Here is a 19,667-nt window from a genome sequence, read left to right as displayed (position 1 = left end):
TCTATTATTAGTTCCCAGCCACCATTTTCGCCTCACAGGAAAAGCAACATGCTTCGACAGGTTCAAGTTCTTGGTGTGAATTGGTAACAGACCTTCACTTCCTGCCTTCAAGACCCAGGCTTTTTGTATCAAATGGGTTATGCACCCATACTCCTCAAAAAATCGTGTGGTAGCTAAGAGACATAATGCAGTCAAGTTTAAAGGAGGTTAAACATGTTTTACTTTCTTTTTTTCTAGGGTGTTCTCTTAGACAAATGAGTGAATAGGCAAGTTGGCTTAGGCAGAAGTGACAAATTAGCAATCTGAGTGATTAATTTATACTGCAAATGTGCTTATACGGTCCATACAGGGCTTTTTACATTTATTTATTTATTTATTTATTTTTAAGACTTTTTTTTTTTTTTGGTCAGAGAGAGAGAGCATAAGCAGGAGGTGCACAGGCAGAGGGAGAAGCAGTCTCCCTGCTGAGCAAGGAGCCCAATGTGGGACTCGATCCCAGGATCCTGGGATCACGACCTGAGCTGAAGGCAGATGCTTAATTGAGCTACCCAGGTGTCCCAGGGCTTTTTAATTTTAAAAATTAATTGCTAGTACTAAAAAAAGGGGTATGTCATGTAAAAGTCCAGCTTTCAATCTTCTCTTGAAGATGATTCAGCAATACTGAGTCCAGCTTCCTGCCTGCTCTCCAGTGTGCCATAGTCCCCACCACTCCCTATTACCCACCTACTTCTCTCAATTGTATTATCTATCTGCCAACTTTGCCATTTGAGCTTAAGTCCCCTGACTCAGAGCATGTGTCTAGTAGAACCTAGGTCAGGGGTTCATCTTCTGTTCTGGCCAGTTTCCCAGCACAGAGTTGTTAATCAATAAATATTTTAGTGATCAAATGAATTAACTCATGTCTACCAGCTTTTACTGAGCACTTACTATGTGCAGGGCCTATGGCTGGGTCCTCCTTTCTCAGAGATGAATAAGACACCCCCCCCACCCCGACCTCTGAAAACTCAATCTTATGGGAGTGGAGGGAGGCAGAACTCTGTATGGTCCAATTGTGGACTGGAGGCACTGGTCAGAAATGGGAGTTTCTGAGGAGGAGACCTTGAATGGTATCTGGAAGAAGGAAAGAGCAGCTGGAGGTAGAGGGGAAGAGCGGTTCAGGCAGAAGCAACAGCAGATGGTGAAGGTTCAATGCGTTTGAGGAACTTAAAGAAGGCCAGTGTGACTGGAGCTTGAGAGTGGGGAAGAGCGGTAGTAAATGACGTTAGAAGTGTATTTTTATATCAACAGCCTAACCCTTAAGCCAGGCAGCTGTTGGGCAAATCCATGTTCCTGGTCTTCAGAGGGCTTGCTCAGAACAGGTAGCTAGCTGGCTTAGCACTGTCAGAGGAGAGACTGCGCCTAATTCCTCCCCTGCCTCCGGTGCCAAGGACAGGGTAGGGCACAGAGCAGGTTCAAGTAAAGATCTGCTGACAGCGTACTCGACAGAGAACAGGAAATGCAGGCTCTGTTGAAGGAGGCCCAGGCGCGGCTCTCTCTTCACTGGGGCGTTAATTCTAAGTCGCTAACACCTCCTCCAAGCGACACTGAGAGCTGGGAGAGTGAGAGGCAGAGAGGAACCAGCCACAGGCCCTACCCACAAAAACCTCAAAGGGTAGGGGATTTGAGGGGCAGGTGGGAAAACGGGCTGTGACAGTTCAAGGAGAGCATCCGACTTCGCTTGAATGTGGCGGGAAGGGGGGGGTCAGCAGATGGGCAGATGGGGTCCTTTAGCCGAGACTTAAGGGATGTGTAGGGCAATTTTATCTGTAGTGTTTTGGACGTTTCATTTTGTTTTCTGGCATTATTTCCTCTGAAAACACTCGCGGTCCCTAATGGGTTGCTCCGAGGCGGATCCTTGCTTCACTCCCCATCCCCTCTGCAAAGGGGCAGGGCCTCCCAGGAGCTCGAGTACTGTCTGCAGCACCCAGATTTACCCGCCAGGGGCCGCTGCACGCGGGTGACTAAGCGCGCAGGTTCCTAAACTGCAGAGAGGAGGAAGTTGATTGGCTGCGCGGCGCAGCGGGAGGGTGGAGCCTGAGAGCCAGCCCGGAGGTGGGGGGCTGGGAGCGTGCCCCCGGCCCAACCCGGCCAGGCCGTTGTCGCTTCAGGCATCCCAGGGCAGCAATCGTTGTGCCGGGGGCCTCTGTCTAGCCCGGCTCTAAAGCTGAGGCGAGTGGAGCAGCACCGAGGCCCGGAGATCCGGGCCGGGCAGTTATCGCCGCCGTCGCCGCAGGCCTGGGTTACCTGAGCAACTGCGTGTCCGGGGCGCGCCCGCCCATCCGCGGGCGGTTAGAGCGGGAGAGACTCCCGTGGGGGAAGGGGAGGCCGGAACCCGACCCTTGGCGCGGGAGGGGGGTCCTGGCAGACTCTAGGGCGGACCGGGGTCGGGGAGAGCCCAACGTGGGCTGGGGGCGCCCGGCGGCTGCCCCTAACAGGTTATTCCGGGATAAGCCCGGCGCTGGGGCGGGCCGGGCTTCGCTGGGGGCCGGGCGGCGCGGGGCGGGCCTGCAGGAGAGCACGCCCCCGTCCGCCCCGGGCCCGCCCCGCGCCGCCCGCCCGCCTGCCGGGGAGCCGCTGTCCCGGGCCCGGCCAGTGCGCGTCCGCCTGCTGAACCTGGGCACCGCCGGCCGCCTGGGCACGGGACTGGGCGGGGGCGCTGACCTCGGCCTAGGAGGCCTGGGATCCCGGAGCCGCCCGCGCCCGCGGGGACCTGCGAGTTGCACGCCCTCCCTGTGCTGCTCGCGGCTACTCGGCGGGGAGAGGCCAGGTGCTCCCCTCTTCCCCTCTCTTCCCTCCCTCCCCCACTCCGGTGCCCGCGGGAGATCCCGTCCGTCCGCCTCCTCCAGCAGAGGTGTAGCGCGCTGCGGAGCTGACAGCGGCCCCGCAGACACCCTGTCCAAACTCTCCGGAAGCGGCCGGAGCAGACTCGGCGCTCAGGCCGCCGCAGCTCCGGCGGACCCACTGTTGGACCGGAGGAACCCGCCCTCCTCCCGCGCCCAAACTTGGAGCACTTGACCTTTGGCTGTCGTAGGAGGCAGGCCGGCGGGTGGCTGGACAGCTGCGGCGCCTCGAGGGCATCTTGCCTGGGGTTCCAGGACTGTCAGCTACACTTCTGGGCTCCCGGCTTTGCTCTGGGATCCCGAGGTGTTCACATCAGGCGCATGTTGACTGAGACCTGGAGTCATGGATGTGTGCGCCCGTGTTGCCCTGTGGCTCCTCTGGGGGCTCCTCCTGCACCACGGCCAGAGCTTCAGCCATAGCCACAGCGAGAAGGCGACGGGAGCTGGCTCGGGGGCTAGTTCTGAGGAGTCCACTGCAGCAGGTAAGGCTTTGCCACGGACTGGGCTGGGCTGGGAGCGTTGACCCAGAACTGGGGTGCCTGAGTGGGCAAGTTGAACCTTAGGTTTCTACATGTGCGGTTGATGGCACTGCCGGTTCTCAGTAGTCCAAGGAGTTCGTTCTGTTCAGGAACCATGGCTAATGTCTGTGTCCCTCACCAACAACTTTCCCCCTCTCTCCCCAGGATGTCTTTTGTTGGCAGTGAGAAGGGGTTGGCCTTTGGGACACCTTGACCTTTCAGATCAGCAAGCCAAGGCCCATTCTCAGGACTACTTGTCTGGAAGAACGGCCTAGGCAGATGATAAGTCTATTGCTCTTGGCCAGTTTCAGCACTTGGCAGCCCAGGGGAGGTTGAGGCTACTTGGGTTGGGCAGGGAAAGTCAGGGCTGGGCCAACTCTTTTGCCCTATAGCTTGGTGTGGAGGTGTGCCTTTCTGTTCCAAGAAGCGTGGGAAACTTAGTCCCTCCCTTCCCTTAGGTAATCTGCTGTCTTTTAGCTATCCCATTTGAAATATCAAGGCAGTTCTTTAGATTGAATACTGTTTACCACTAAGGAGTTACATGGCTTTTTCTTATTGTGGGTATGGTATAATTTCTGGGGCCACTTGTTGATTAGTTCCATTTCTTCTGACTGATGCGGGTAGGAATTCTATGATATTTTTGATCTGTCCTGCTTTTCTTTATGCACTCATGGAGCCTTGTCACATATCAGGAGCCCCGGAGTTCTGTGGCAGAATGCAAAAGAAAAGAATACTTTAAAAAATTCAGTTGTTTTACACAGGGCTTAGAAGGAACTCAGTTTTCTTTCCCTATTTCTCTCACCCGGTCACTGTGATCTATCCAAAGCAACGGGCTGCAGATTAGGGAGAGTTTTATAGCTGAGTTCTTTAGGAGGGGACTGCTCAGTGGATACCCGTTGATATAAGAGGAAAAGGAGACACAGGTCATGGTGGCTGGGAATTTTCATGGGTAGATCCAGATGCTGGCTTTGATGGTAGAGCCTTTCTCCGAAAACCCTCTCTTTTAACTTCTTTGATTGGGCTGAGTGCACTGGCAGGGCTGAGTTCCAAGTAGGGTTGCCCTCTGTACAAGCATAGCACCTAGGCTGTTATTTTGGAGATGTGTCTTTCTCGCAGAGTAATCCTGTTCTTCCATATGGTGTCTCCTTGCCCCGGGAATGTAGCTCAAAGCTTGGTTTTCATAGGGCTGTGAAGGGAGAGTCAAGTAGGCAGATACAGATCAAACGTGGAGTAGACCCTAGGAACATCTCTGCTGTCTCAGTGACAGTCCTGTTTATAACAGATAAAATGTTCTTTTCTCACCCTAAAATATGAGTGCCTGACATAAAATGAGTATTGTGGGGGGGAGGTGTTTTATATTTGAGACATGAGCTGAAGTGATGAAGTTCTGAATTTAAGGCATTAGCTTGCTAGCAGGAAGTGTGTGTGTGTGTGTGTGTGTGTGTGTGTGTGTGAATGCATGCGTGCGTGCATGCACACACCTGCCTAAGGTAAGAGGCATTCCAGCCTCCCTCAGAACCACCCCATGACTTGAGCTTGTGGGGACAACCCTCCTCACAACGTATCTCAGAGGCCTGGCTATGTTGATTATATCGCTTAGGCCTCTTGTTTGGTCCTTGATTCCTCTCAGTTCAGAAATTAGTTTCTGTTGTCATAATAATACTGAATCCCAGGGAGGGAAGTGTCAGAGAGAGACCCTAGGTGCTAGGCGTGATTATAGTTTGTGGGAACGTGGAGATCCCAGCACTGTTGTTCTAGGTTGTCCTCTTGGGCCTATCTGGGACTTTGACTCAGACAGGGACTTATTTTTTTTCGAAAGGTGGCTTATGGACTGGGCTCTGCTAAAGGATTTGGGGAGCAGCTTCTTCTGCAGCCAGGAACTCTCGTAGCCCTTCCCATCCCCATGTATTCTTCGAACACAGGAGTTTTAATGGCCCTTAAAGCTGCCGTTTCTCTAATCGGATTTGGCATACCCGGTCAATTTATATGTTCTCTATAGTTTATATTTTACAATTACTCAGCTATTTTTCCTATAAAAGGCTCATAATAGCCTAGTAGAATGCATGGCGGGTGGTATTATCCCCGTTTTTATAGGTGAAGAAACTGGGTCCTGTCTTATAGGCAGGTCGGAGATTTCTTCCATCTCCTCGGGGCCTGCCCTGTTAAAGGAGTGCTAGGCAGGGCCAAGATAATGTTACTTTCTTCCCGGTCAGTTATTTAGACAGGCCCTGGTAACTGAGCTGATGAGATCCAAGGAAAGGGCTGTCTTTTCCTCCCCTGGAGAGTCTTCTGCATGGGCTAGAGAACTGGATTTTTTCTCTCGTTGGATGTATATGTCCTTCTTAAAGCCCTGTTCCTGCAGTGAAGGCAGGTGCTCTGCTAAGAGGCCCTCTCATTGGACAGAGGAGAGGCCATTCCTGTCACCTTCTGGCTCTTTGATGCCTGCACACCCAGCTGTGCTAAGTCACTTTCTCGGTAAAGATCTGTGCCTGGGCGTGCTACCCTGGGGACTGCATTTCCGAAGCTGGCCTGGAATTGACGCTTGGAACCTCCCATAGACTCTGGGCTCATTGCTTCCAGAAACTCAAAAGGTTTTCTGCAGAATGTTTGTGGGGGATCCTAGGTGAGTCAGGTTGTGACTGCCGGTGTTGGAGATACTGAGGGCTTCTGATCAGGAACTGTGGTGTGACTCAATATAGCCAGAACAGGGCCGTGGAGGATAGGGATCTAGGCGGTTTGTGGACTGCAGGCTGGCTTCTCAATCAACTGCTGATGGGAGTGGGAGGCCAGAGCCCTGTCTGCCCACCCAGCTAGTTGCTGCTGCCTCCAAGGCTATAAATGGCCTGGCCATCTTGGTGGCTATGCTAATTTTAGCTGAGGGTAGCTCCCGGAACTGGACTGGGGCCAAGGGCAGGTGGGTGGGGCTTGGCTGAGGCTAATATTGGGGCTGGGAGAGGGTCACATTAATCCTAAAGCAGCTAGGACATCATCTGCACCGCACCTCAGCTTTGACAATCACCCCTTAGCTTGGTTAATTTATTCAGCAAACCTCGAACAGTGCCAGCCCGTGTACTATTTATTCAACAAATATTTGAGTGTGTGCTCTGTGCCACACACTTTGTTTGGTGGCAGGAATTTAAGGATGAACAGAACAGATACGTTCTCTGCCCTCAAGGAGTTTACAGTCTAGTGGGGAGACAGGAAATAAATCCATAAATAAATATATTACCGTGTGGTGGTGCTGTGGAAGAATGCATAACCAGTGCTCTGGTTACAGTCGGGGGAATGGGAGGAGGACAGAGGTCCCGCTGAAGGAGCAACTCAGTGCCTAGGAAGACATTAATAACAGCAGCAGTAACAGCAACTAGCATTCGTCAGGGCTTAGTGTGTGGCAGGCATGGTTCCAAACATTTTATTTCACTCAATTCTTACAATCATCCGGTGTGCTGAGTATTAGCCCTGTTTTATATCGGAGGAAATGGAATCAGAGAGAGGTTAAGTCACTTGCTCAAGGTTATACAGCACGTAGGGAGTAGAGTTAGAATTCGAACCCAGGTAGCCTGACTCTTCTCCCTGCCTCCACCTCAGCCCTTCGGTTATACCCTCTCTCACAGCTTTGTGATAAACGCGGTGATAGGGGTTTGTATACACACACACACACACACACACACACACACACACAAAGCTGTGGGAAGCCCAGAGGAGCAAGTGACTAACACTGCCTGGGAGAGCTGGGGGAGGCATTTCAGTTTCCCCCATCATTTTTTCTCAGATCTTGGGAGATAGAGAGTGGTTGCCTAATTCAGAAGTTAAGAGGTGGAAACATCAGTTAGTTCAACCCACTTATTTTTACACATGAGGAAACTGACATCTAAAGAAGCATCAAATACAAGTTCCACAGTGGGTTCTTTGTGGGACGAGAGAAGACAATCGAGTCAAGGACCGAGACTTAATTGGTTATTCAATCCGCAAGTCCGTAATGAGTGCTTACTGCTTGCTTTGCGCTATGGAAGAGACTTAGGACTACCAAAGAAGTCTAAGTCTGGGGGCAGGGGGCATGCTTTATATGAAATATAGCATAATGCACAGGCTTAATGAAGCATAAAACCAGGCAGTGTAGACAGTGTTGGCTAAGGATTAAGAGAGCTGTGTGTGGGTTGGGCTCAGCCGGGGTGGCTAGGGAGGGCTTCCTGGAAGGAGGAGTTGCGTAGAGGCAGAGGGGACCCAGGAGGGAGTGGTGGTCTGACTTGGGGAAGGCTAGAGGAAGGGGGATTGTAGATGCCTTGGTCACCAGTGTGAGTACGTGGAGTCTCACTGTTTGGTGGCGGAACAGTAACTGGGCAGAGTTCCTTCATACTTGGCCGGCTACCTCGCATGAGAGCCTGGAGACAGGAAGACTGCAGTCATGTGATCTAGGGGCAGGTCTAAGAACTATCATAATTTTGAAGTAATGATAAATGTAAATAATATTTTGAGATATGTGCAAGTATAATGTGATGTGCAAATGTCATTTCTTTTGGTGACAAAATCATAGGGAGTGCTACTAATACTGTGGTTGGTTGCCCATAAGATACAATTGAAGGAAATGTTAACTTTCAGTAAAAGAATACTGGAAATGAAGATGAAATTTCTTTTCCATCCAAATTCACAGGCCCTTCTGAATTCTATCTGTGGGCTCCTCAGGAATGTGGGGCCTTCATGTTAAGGACGCCTGTTCTCTGGTAAGGAAGGGATGAGGTCTTGTTGAGGGAAATGGTTTCCTCGGGCTCCATAGGACTTGGGTTTAAGCACCAAGGGGCCCCTCATTTCCTGCNCTGCTGAGTAACTTTGAGATACGTTGCTTAATGACTTCATGGGCATGCTGTGGTACGTTTCCCTTTGTGGGAAACGATACTCCAGGAAACACAGCAGCTCTGGCTGTCAGACTTCTAGGGAGAGAAGTCTGGGCTTCCAACAGAGCTTTTCTTTTCTTTTCTTTTCTTTTCTTTTCTTTTCTTTTCTTTTCTTTTCTCTAATTTTTTTTTGTTACTGCTGATAAAAAAATATGAAATATTTAAGATCACAACAAGGTATAAAGAATAATACATTGAATACCATGTGCCCAGGAAACAGTTTAAGGAATAAAATAATAACAATACAGAGCTTTCTTTATTACTCCCAGGACACTTTGTATAAATTTCTAATGTAACACATAACAACACATTATATATGTTTGCTCTCTCCCAAGTGTAAGGTCTGTGGAAGAAGGGAGGAGGGGTTGTACTTTATTTATCTCTGTTTTTATTGTGCCCAGCCTAAAGCCTCTGTTAAAGTTTGTTGGAAAAGGTAGAATCAGGGCCTATGTTAATGGATCATATTTTCTCTCTTCCTTTCAAACCATCTCATATGTCTTGTTACACATTCTGGGTTTTTACTCAACCCATGGAGGCGCTGCTCACCCAGGGTACTTGATATTTTCTTCCATGCTCAGAACTGCCCTTTCTTTCTTTCTTTCTTTCTTTCTTTCTTTCTTTCTTTCTTTCTTTCTTTCTAAGATTTTATTTATTCATTTGAGAGAGAGACAGAGAGAGGAAGGAAAGTGCACAAGCTAGGGGGAAGGGCAGAAGGAGAGGGAGAAGCAGGCCCCTTGCTGAGCAGAGAGCCTGATGTGGGGATCGATACCAGGACTCTGGGACCATGACCTGAGCCGAAGGCAGACACTCAACCAACTGAGCCACCCAGGCGCCCCTGTTCATTTTTTTTTTCAATCTATTTTATTTTATCCTCAACTTTGGAATTAGGTGGGACTGTTTTTATTATTGTGGCCTTTTCAAAAGTGACAAATTTGCAGCTGAGAAATTTGTGTTCTTGCTCCCGTAGCTAAAAAGTGGCGGGATCAGAACTATACCTCTGGGGATCTGTGTTCCAAGCCATTGCTGTTTTTATTAGAACATATAACCTGTTGATGTGTTCCTCACGGATCTGGCACTCAGAGCCTCCAGCGTCCGTGGTCTGGAGGTAGCTGTGTTAACAGGGTGTTTGGATAGTCTAGTCACGGATCACCAAGTGCGGCTCCAGAGTACGGTAGAGGCCATAATCTGAAGAACCATGCTGTGCTATTCAAGTTATCTGTGTATGTGCTTTGCCTTCCTCAGTACACCATAAGCTCCTCGGAGGGTAGGACAGCAAGCTCCTAGCACAAGGCTTGGCATGTACTATATTTTGTATATAATACATTTTGTAGAATAAACTGAAGGGGGTTTATTTTCTGGTTCTGGTTCTGGTTCTGATTCTCCTGTAGTTCACTAAGCCCTTGGTTAGAAGTTGAAAATTTTTTCCTTGGGGAGGGTTAGGTGATGTTGAAGACATAAGCTTCACTTATTTAGAAAGTTCACTGTTTTAGAATTTCTCATTCTTTGTTCAAAAAAAAAAAATCATCTACATCAGTTTGGAAGGATTTTGTGTGGGATTTTAAAGAAGCCAGACTCTTACCTTTTCAGTCCTTACCAAGAGAATGCAGTTAAGAGTAGCTGGGAGGCTGTCTAATTCTACCAAGGACCCCTGTGGAGTGGGGAGGAGAGGGTTGGGAAATGAGTGGGTGGGGCTGGATAGAAGCCTCGAGGTAGAGTGAGATGATTGGCTTGGCTTTGCCAACTATAGAAATGATCCCTGAAAGTATAGTCTTTGGCTTGGCTTTGCAGAAGGGTCTGCGTTGGCCACAGCCATCAGAAATAACTATCTGGATTTAGGGGGACTTGAGAATTGCAGCTCCTTTCCTTACTAGCTATGGATCTCATGGAGGGTAAGGCACTTCATCTCTTTCAGGCTTAGTTTATTTATTTGTAGGAAGGGAATTGGTAACCTTAATGGATAGATTTGTAGTGAGGATGAAATGGGATAACTACATGGTGAGAGGGCTTTATAAACTCTCAAGTGCTGCACGATTAGGGATAGTTGGGTCCTCTCACCCTTAGCTTCTGTGGGCCTGAAAAACCTCAGTCAGAATCCGAGCGTCTACTTGTGGCAGCACCTCTCTGAAGGTAGTTGTTTCTCTGAACCTGTTGCAGTTCCATTGTTTAACTTGAGGCACACCCATCAAACAGGTGTAGACTCTGGGTATGACCGAGCTAAGCTTTTATTCAGGGCTTACTCTAGGCTGTCGGGAAGCTACTGGTAAAGTCTGGGTACTTGTATTTGACCTTATTTCCGACCCATAGCCCCTGCCTTTGACTGGGTGTAACCACTTCCCTAGCCCCACCTGCAGGCTTGAAAGGGCTGACCAGATGGGCCTGGTCCCCACCAGTAATGGTGCATAACCAATTATCCCCAAACGTAGAGGCTTCAAACAGTAGACACTTACTGACTCACAGGTTCTGCGTTAGGAATCTGGGTGCTTGTGTAGCTGGGTGCCTCTGGCTCAAGGTCTCGCATGAGGTTGCATCAAGCTGGGCCTGAAGGCTCCATGGCGGGGGGGAGCATCTGCAAGTTAATTTATGTGGTTGTTGGCAGACCTTGGTCCCTTGCCATGTGGGTCTCTCCATTGGGCTGCCTCATGACATGATAGTTGGCTTCCCCCAGGACAAGTGATCCAAGAGGGAGTGCCGAAGCTACAGTCTTTTTATTGCCTAATCTCACAATTGATATGGCACAACTTCTGCCATATTCTGTTTGTTAGAAGCAAGTCAGTAAGTCTGGCCCGTACTCAAGGTGAAGGGCTTACACAAGGGCATGAATACCAGCAAGGTGGGGATCACTGAAGGCCATGGTATCACCCTATGGTATCATCCTAGGGCCATGATACATTTACCCTGCCTCTGGTAAAAAGAAGATGCGTATGGTATCACCCCAGGGCCGTGATCTTGGGAACAATGGCTTCTTAGCTTTTCCTTAATTCCCTTTTGCTTGCCTCCTAGAGTTTTGTGGAATCTCTCTGTACTCCCTTTGGTATTGTGTCCTCTTGGTTCATGCATGACTTCATTGCTTCGACATGTAGAGTTGGTACGGCCCCTCCCTCTTTATTCCTCCTGTCTCTAGGCCCAATTCTAAAGTAGCTTTTTATCGTGGGTTGTAGCCTTGTCTTGCAACTCTTCTGTTTGGTACCTTCAGTTCTGAAGCCCATCGTACATCTACAGACCTTGGAGACTTTACTGCCCCAACTTGGCCTTGGAGAGCTAGACTTATAAGTGGCATTGAATTGGGACTTACACATTGACAGATGAAAAACTTACTCTGACCTCTTAGGTCATTGGTGTTAGGTGCTAGGACTTAACATCCTAGCTTCTCAAAGCTGAAGAGCTTTTAAGCACCATCTCTCCCAAACTCCTTATTTTACGTATCAGAGTAACGAAACTTGCCCAATGTCTTAGCCAGGGCTAGGATCTAATTTTGTCTGATTCTCATTCACATGCTATTTCCACTCTGTTGTGGAGTCTGTCTGCCCTAACACAGCCAGTTTGGATTGTTAGGGGGGTCTGAGACCTATACAGAGGAGAACTAGAAAGTGGTTCACGTACTGTATCATGTTCGCAGAAATTGGGCTAGGCAGAATTGAGAGTATACAGCCAGCGTCAAGCACTGCTTCCGAGGAGTCTCCTGCACAGCTAGAGAGCTTTCATATAAGGCACAGAAAAGGGAGCCCAGTAGTATCTGTGGCATATGGTGACTAATATCTATCTGCATTCTGTACTACTCCCTTGGCATTTCAGTTCAGAGCAAGGAGAGATCTCTGTCTCTTGGGATGGACGGAGCAGGCTCCCTGAAGGAGGAGCGTCTGAGCGCTGGGCTGCGTGTCTCACTGTTGTTTGGCTTAGCCGCTTACATTAGGTATGGACTTGGGGCCTCCATGGGCAGGGTAAATGCATCTAGAGCTTCGTGGGCCACCTGGAAAGTGCCAAGGGGAAACTCTTCGGGCCCTGAGAATTTGACAGAGCCTTGCCTGTGTTGGCTTAACTTGCTGGGGCAGATGGGCCTGCAGAGGGATGGCTACGGCCCTGCCGTGTTTGTCAGAGTGGAGCAGATTTATTTCATGAGAGGCCATGAAAAGGAAACCTGAAATGAGCCAGCAGCCCTGTACTTTTGTCTTCTGCTGGGGAGCTTGGGGTAAAGGTGGTGCAGGCTCTAAAATCCCTCAATGGGTGGTAGTTTCCTTCCCGACCCAGGCTTCTGGTCCCAGACCACTTTTCCTACTTCATCTTCCTCTGTTCCTCTGTCTGGATTTTGGCTCAGCCACACTTTTTTGTTTACCCTGGTCTGCAGAACACACCTCACACTGCTTCTCTTTGGCCTTTACTTATGTCATTGTACTCTCCTCCCGAATGCCCTCCCTTCTCCTCCTCTCTTCCTACCTAACCTCTCAGTCCTCTGGGAAGTATTCACTGACATGAATACTAGCCACGAGTTCCCTCTCATCGCTGATCAAGCTCTCTGCACTTCACACCCTGCTCAGGCCTCTTAAAGCAGGAGATAGCCTGCTCTAGAATCAGGAGCACTGGCTGAAGTCCTTACCGGCTGTAGGGCCCAAATGAGGTTAAAAGAGCGTCAATTTATATGAACGTGTGTATAGGTTTTTAAACCTTTTTTTTTGTTGTTGTTTCTGATTTTTTTCTTTTGTTTCATTTTGCATGTTTTCGTCTCGAAGACAAGAGCCATGTCTGTTTTGTTGACCTTAAGAATTTCCCACAGTGCTGGTCAGAGAGTATGTGCCCAGTAGGTATTTGTCGAACAGGTGAATGGATAGCAATGAGTGGATCCTTGGATTGAGTAGGCACGGGGGAAGAGTGCCGGGTAAATTGACATCAGTTCCTATGAAAAGCTTAGACAACAGTGCTCTGAGGTTAGGGGTAGAATTCACATGGTGGGTTTTCTGAGGAGTTCTGTGAGCGTTATTTTTCTGCTGACTAGTACTTCATCCCTATTTGTTGAGGACTTCCTGAAGCTGTGCTTGACCAGTTCTTAGTTACCCTGGGGGGTGGTTGGCCTCTGACTCTGGCTAACAGGTTTTGTTTGCCACAGCAACACAGGTGGCTGCAGGAGGGGTGTGCTCCGAGAAGGCCGACATGAGATCCATGGACAAGCCTTCCTAGGGTCCTGCTGTCCCTGTCTTTGGTTCCGTGGTCCACATGGGTTTATCTCAGGTCAAGCTTGAGGCAGCCAAATGAACAGAATAAACTTGAACTGCTTTTCTTAGCCTGGCTTGTGGGGTGGAGGAGGGAGGCTTCTTTCCTGCTGGGCTGGTTGTGCAGCAGGGAGGTAGGATGGGCTGGTGATCACTGACTTTGAAAATGTTATCTCTGATTCTAGAACCCCCTGGACCTCAGAGAACTCCAGCCTGAGCGGACATCCCAGCAGCTTTCCTCCCGGGCATTGGGGAAAGGGCCTCTAGGGAGACTTGGTAGAGGAGGCAAAGGTTTAAGAGAGTCAGCTGTGCTGCCAGCATGGCCCAGCGAGGACAGATCTGTCCCTTTCCTCTGTTGGCCACATCTACAGAGGTCCTGGCTGCCTTCTGTGCAGTTCTGGCCTAGGTAGTGACCAGAAATCTCACTGGCAGGCAGGCAGGCAGGCAGGCAGGCTTCCAAATCTCATATGCTTCTAATTCTCTCCAGGGTGATTCAGTGGCTCTGCTCCTGTTCAGCCTCTCTGGGTTATCTCAGGCCTCTCAGGAAGCTCTCAGAACTCTCATCACTACTGTGTATGTTAAAACAAATGTGTCCATGTTTGCCAAGTTCCCAGAGCCAGCATCCTAAACGTAGTCGCCAGGGGAGACGGGTGCCCTGTATAATACGTGCACAGGTTAGAAAGCAGTTATGTGTCTGTGTGTGTTGCTGGGTGGCCAAACTCCTGGAGGTCTTGTTTCAAGGAACTTCTGCTGACAAGGGCAAAGTTCACTGGAACTCACCCTTCCTATTGCCAAAGAGATAAATATGTATTTAAGACAACTCAAATAACTTCAATGATAAGAATGATGATGGTCGCTGCTATTCACTGAGCACCTGTTATGTTCTAGGCACTGGGCTAAGTGCTTTACATCTGTACAACAACGCGTATGGGTGAATATTTTTCTCATTTTGTAGATGGGAAAACTGTAACTCTGAGAATTTGAGTGATTTTTCCCAAGGTTATTAAGCCAGGATTTGAATGTAGGTTTATCTGACGCAAAGGCCAGGGATGTTTTTATTTTAGTTTAATAACTTGTGGGGAGGGAAGGAAACAGCTGTATGACTTTAGGTGGAGATGTGCTTTTGGATTAAAAAGTGTACAGCTTATCAGACTGTTAGTGGCGTTAATTTGTTCTGTCACCTACGTGGCTTGGAAGAAACGGGATTAGGAATTTGGGGTGGGGGAAGGAATGAGAGGGTGTATTCCACTTCTAAATTCTGAATGAGACTATCACAGTAGTGAAGTATATAGCTACAAAGTGGTGTGTATTCAGTTTTGTCTTCTAAAACTAGCGTTATGGTTGAGCTCTTTTGGGTATAAGCTTTGGGATAGAGTCTTTACCTTTGTAGTGTTCACTTCTTCAGTCAACATTTAACGTGTATGTTATATGTTATACGACAGTTCCTGCCCAGTAGAAGTACTGTGTGTAATGGGGGAGCGTAAGAGGTGCACAGACTTTTTTCTTTATTGTAATAAGAGCTCCTGTTCATTGAGTACCTACTCTATCCTAGGACTGGACTATTTACTTTCACATACGTGACCTTGTATAATTCTCACAATGGGTCTCCCGTTTTATAGTTTACTGTACGAGGTAATCTAGGTTCGGTGCCCTAAGAGTGATACTGACGGTCCTTTTGGAAAATGAGATCGGGGAAGCTTTGTGGATGAGGCGGCAGCTTAGTGGCTCTTCGGGTACTTCAGGCAGAAATGTAAGATACATTGAAGGCAGGCATTCCAGCCAGAGCGAAGGCATGGTGGAAAAAAGTAGTCTCCAGGGGACATTAGTTAGTCCAGATTGGCTGGGGAGTAGCATCTGTGAAGGAGAGTACTATAAAATAAGGCAGAAAAGACTGAAGAAAGATCAGGGAAGGCCTCAATGCCAGGCCAAAGAATTTAGACTTGACTTTGTAGGCAATAAGTCATTTGTGCAGGTTTTGTCCTAGGAAGGAGCATGACCTGAGTTTTGCTTTAGGGAGATTAATCTCAGAGTGTGTATACAGTGCATTGGTGGGGGTGAGGTTGGAGGCAGGGAGTCCAGGTAGAAGACTTTGCAGTTGTTCAGGAGTAGAGATGAGGGGGGCGCCTGGGTGGTGCAGTCGTTAAGCGTCTGCCTTTGGCTCAGGGCGTGATCCCAGCGTTCTGGGATCGAGCCCCGCATCGGGCTTCTCCGCTGGGAGCCTGCTTCTTCCTTTCCCACTCCCCCTGCTTGTGTTCCCTCTCTCGCTGCCTGTCTCTCTCACTGTCAAATAAATAAATAAAATCTTAAAAAAAAAAAAAGGAGTAGAGATGAGGGTCTGCATTGTGGATGTGGAATCAATAGGCCTTATAGTTTAAGGGTAGGAAGCAAAGAGAAGAGTCAGAGGTATGCCCATGTTTTGAGATGGGTAAAGAGGAGCCTGGTGGTGCCATTAACAGAAAAGATACGACAGTTAGAAGGAGGGGCCGTGCTAGGGGGTGATGCGTGGAGGGGTAGTTGACTTTATTTGAAGTGTTGGGCAAGGTGCTACACTTCACAGTACTCCAGGAACCAAAGGCTTCTCTTCTCCACACTTATTTCCTATCTCTCCATTTTATAGATGAGCTTTCTGGTGCCTAAAGAAATGAAATGATTTGTCCAAGGTCATACAGTAACTCCTTGGTGGATTCCAGGTCTGAGAATCCAAGTTTCTTGTCTTTTACTCCTTCATGTCTCAGTTTTCATATTTGCCTCCTGGTTTACCGTGTAGCTCTATTCTTTTGAGTTTTTTTTTTTTTTTTAAAGATTTTATTTATTTATTTGACAGAGACAGAGATAGCCAGCGAGAGAGGGAACACAAGCAGGGGGAGTGGGAGAGGAAGAAGCAGGCTCACAGCAGAGGAGCCTGATGTGGGGCTCGATCCCGGAACGCCGGGATCACGCCCTGAGCCGAAGGCAGACGCCTAACCGCTGTGCCACCCAGGCGCCCCTGAGTTTTTTTTTTTAAAGATTTTATTTATTTATTAGACAGAGAGAGAGAGACAGCCAGCGAGAGAGGGAACACAGGCAGGGGGAGTGGGAGAGGAAGAAGCAGGCTCATAGTGGAGGAGCCTGATGTGGGGCTCGATCCCATAACGCCGGGATCACGCCCTGAGCCGAAGGCAGACGCTTAACCGCTGTGCCACCCAGGCGCCCCTATTCTTTTGAGTTTTGAAGTTATTTCAATTGAAAAGCATTTCCAGTGCTTTAAAATACAAGCATTACTGGGGTGAGGTTACCCCAGAACTGAGAATCAAAACTAGCCTTTGCAAGCTTTTCGGGTGTGGATCAGCTAGGGGCTAGCCCCTGGGAAAACGAGTCACAGGAGGACACCGGGGTGGAGGAATGGAGCCTGGCAGGGCAAGGCGTAGTTTACTGATGCTGGAAGGGTGTCAGGGCCTCAGGGCATACTTGCTACTGCCTCTCTCACAGCCCACACCCACCTGCTCTTCCTGAGCCCAGCTAGTGCCTGTACGCGCAGCCAGGAGTTAGAGCTTGGTGAGGCCTGATTCCCCCAAGAATTCAGTGATGAAAATTAGGGCACTTGAGCAGATCTAATTGGCTGAATCGTGTGAAGGGCAGAGGCTTTCCCCGGGGGCTCCTTTTAATCTCTCGTGGTTATAGACTTTTAAGGTTGGACTAATTAAAATGTTGGCAGCTGGTCTCAATACCTTTCCTTGCACTAGGACCTGCTGCAGCCTTCTGTAGTACCAGAAGTTGGCACAGGGCTGTCTTTGCGGGGAGCCGAGGAGTGGGTTTCATCTCCTCATCTAACTAAATGGACAGTGATGCGGTATTTGTCCAGAATGGGTTGCCACAAGTCTGGTGTTGGAGAGGGATAGAGGCTGAGACCTGGATCTGGTTATGCCTGGATTTGCTACTGTCTAGACTCCTGAGATGCCCTTTCAGGTTGATTCTCTGTTCTGTTAACCCCCAAAGGGCTTTGCTCTGTTAGCTGGAAAGTAATTTCCCTTGCTTTGGAGCATTCCTCCCTGATGTGTGTTCCTGTTCTAACCAGAAAAAGGGAGAAGGAAAGGATGTTTATTAATTTCTACCATGGTCCAGGTTGGGGCTGGTGTTTTTACACAGCTGGCTTTTGAGATGTGTGTCAAGCCTATTTTATGGATGAGGAAATACTCATGAAAGGAAAATAATTTGCCTGATTGTCATTATAGCCTGTAAGCAGCCGAACCAGAATTCAAATCCGGGTCTCTCCCAAAGCCTCTTGTTACCTCCCTAAAGTAGCACAAATGATTTCATATCCTCCTATCCTACCATGCTGAGCTAATTTCCTACCTCCAGAAAGTCTTCTTCAATTCCTACAGCCAGAATTACTTTCTTGACCTGCATTTCCAGAGCCTTCTGCCCATCTCTCTAATCTGGCTGATATTCATGAGGCATGAATCCTCAGCCCCCCAGCCCCCCTTCCCATTTGACTACTACCACTCCTGCAAGGGGTGACACCCAGGATGTGTTTGTTAAAGGACTGAGTGAAGTTAGAGTGTTAGAATTTCAGGCATCATGGCACACGGGTAGAGGGAAGGGTGTTGGGCAGTCTTGGCTAGGTCTCTGAATCCAGCCACGCCTGGGTCGTCTGGATTTGCTCAGTGTGCTGTGTTATACCAGAAGCAATAGGGCCTTTTACTTGGGATGCCTTTTGGGTTCCTGGGGGGCAGGCCTCTGTTCCTCTAGCTCCTTTTCTTTGGCATCTGGCTTTAGAGTTTGTTTCTTCCTTGTAGTTTCCTTGTAATTAGTAAAGTGAGAACAATGCTACCTGGAGTAAGAATGGTGGTAACAGAGCCCTGAGCTGGCGTTGGTTGCCGGAATATACCTGTTGACTGTGGGGTGGTGGGAGTCGGGGATGGAGATGCGGGGTTGGGTTATTTTTGCAAAAAACATCCTGAGTTATTAACCTATAATTGAAGCTTTTACTTTCTGCAGCCTTCACCTAACGGTGTGTGTCACTTCAGAAGCTAAAGTCTTTCCTGAAGAAGGCAAGTCTGTAAAGGGATTTTCATGAGTTGAATTATCTTTCTCACTGACTTGAAAAAATTATAAAAGTATTTTCAGGCCTTTGTCTATACATATAGCATATATGCTTAGTGTTACACATCAAAATTCTTTTGGGAATAAAGGGTAATTTAGAACATAAAAAATACAGTTAAGACACCTTTAAGGGGAAACATAAGAAAATATTAGCAATCGAAGTTAATACCACAATAGGATGAAACACGGTGGTTTTTGTCCATTTGTTCTGTTTTGATGCTATGGGAAACCTGAGAAGCTTATTCAAACAGAGTGGTCAAGATAGCAACATGGTACCCTTTTGGTCTCTCTAGTATGGAGAATAGTTTAGGAGGTGTTCTTAGGAGAAGGGGAGGAGAATGCCTTCGGGACCAGGGAGAACCGTGCTTGAGCCCTGATGCAGGACTCAATTGTGTAGAAGGACACAAGAAACTAGTAACTAAACTTTCTGATGTCTGTTTCCGTGTTAAATGGGAACAATACCTACCTTGTTAAATTTTATGAGGACTAAAGAAGATAACGTACGGAAAGTGTTTTGTAAACTGTGAAGTATACTGGCGTCATGCTCATTGGCTGACTGGAGCCATTTTATTAGGACTACAAGGAAGCTTTTGCTTTCAGGTACGGCTTGCCCCAGGTGGGAAGAAGGAGGCAGACTCGATGAGTAAATCGTTGAATGCTGTCTGGGCAGCGTCTGAGAGGAATTCTTTTGAGGTGAGGGAAAGGACTGCATTCAGTCCTTCCATATGTACTTGTCGAGTCCTGCCCGCAAGCCGAGAAAGAAATGCGCGATCTGCCTATTAGACGCGTGGTGTGCTGAATGTGGAGGCAGCTGTGTTTGGGAAGGAAAGCTCCGTAACGACAGGGATTTTTGCCTGTCTCATACGCTGCTCTGTATTCACCCAAGGCTAGTGCTTGGCACAGAGTAGGTTCTCGATAAATAAGTGTTAAAAGAAAAATTAAGTTTTGGAATCAGGCAGACGAGGCTCATATTTGGGCTCTGCCATTACCAGCCCCTTTCCTGAGCAAGTTGCCTAATCTTTCTGGGGCTCCGTTTCCTCATTTATAAAATGGGACTAGGAGGGATGCCTGGGTGGCTCAGTCGGTTAAGTGTCT

At 48.5% G+C, this 19,667-nt stretch overlaps 1 protein-coding gene across 2 annotated transcripts in view; it reads left to right on the top strand.

Annotated features, from left to right (window-relative positions):
• The first annotated feature begins 2,601 nt into the window (after nucleotides 1-2,601).
• Nucleotides 2,602-19,667, top strand: part of STIM1 (stromal interaction molecule 1) — a 186,420-nt gene continuing 169,354 nt past the window's right edge. For both annotated transcript variants that reach the window (XM_008707267.2, XM_008707266.2), the window contains exon 1: nucleotides 2,602-3,361. In XM_008707267.2, coding sequence (XP_008705489.1) covers nucleotides 3,223-3,361 — 139 coding nt within the window. In that variant the 5' untranslated portion in view covers nucleotides 2,602-3,222. The remainder of the gene's footprint in view (nucleotides 3,362-19,667) is intronic.

This window comes from Ursus maritimus, unplaced genomic scaffold (assembly GCF_017311325.1).
Source record: "Ursus maritimus isolate PB19 unplaced genomic scaffold, ASM1731132v1 scaffold_16, whole genome shotgun sequence".
Lineage (NCBI taxonomy): Eukaryota > Metazoa > Chordata > Mammalia > Carnivora > Ursidae > Ursus > Ursus maritimus.
This window is presented reverse-complemented; position numbering and strand designations above follow the sequence as displayed.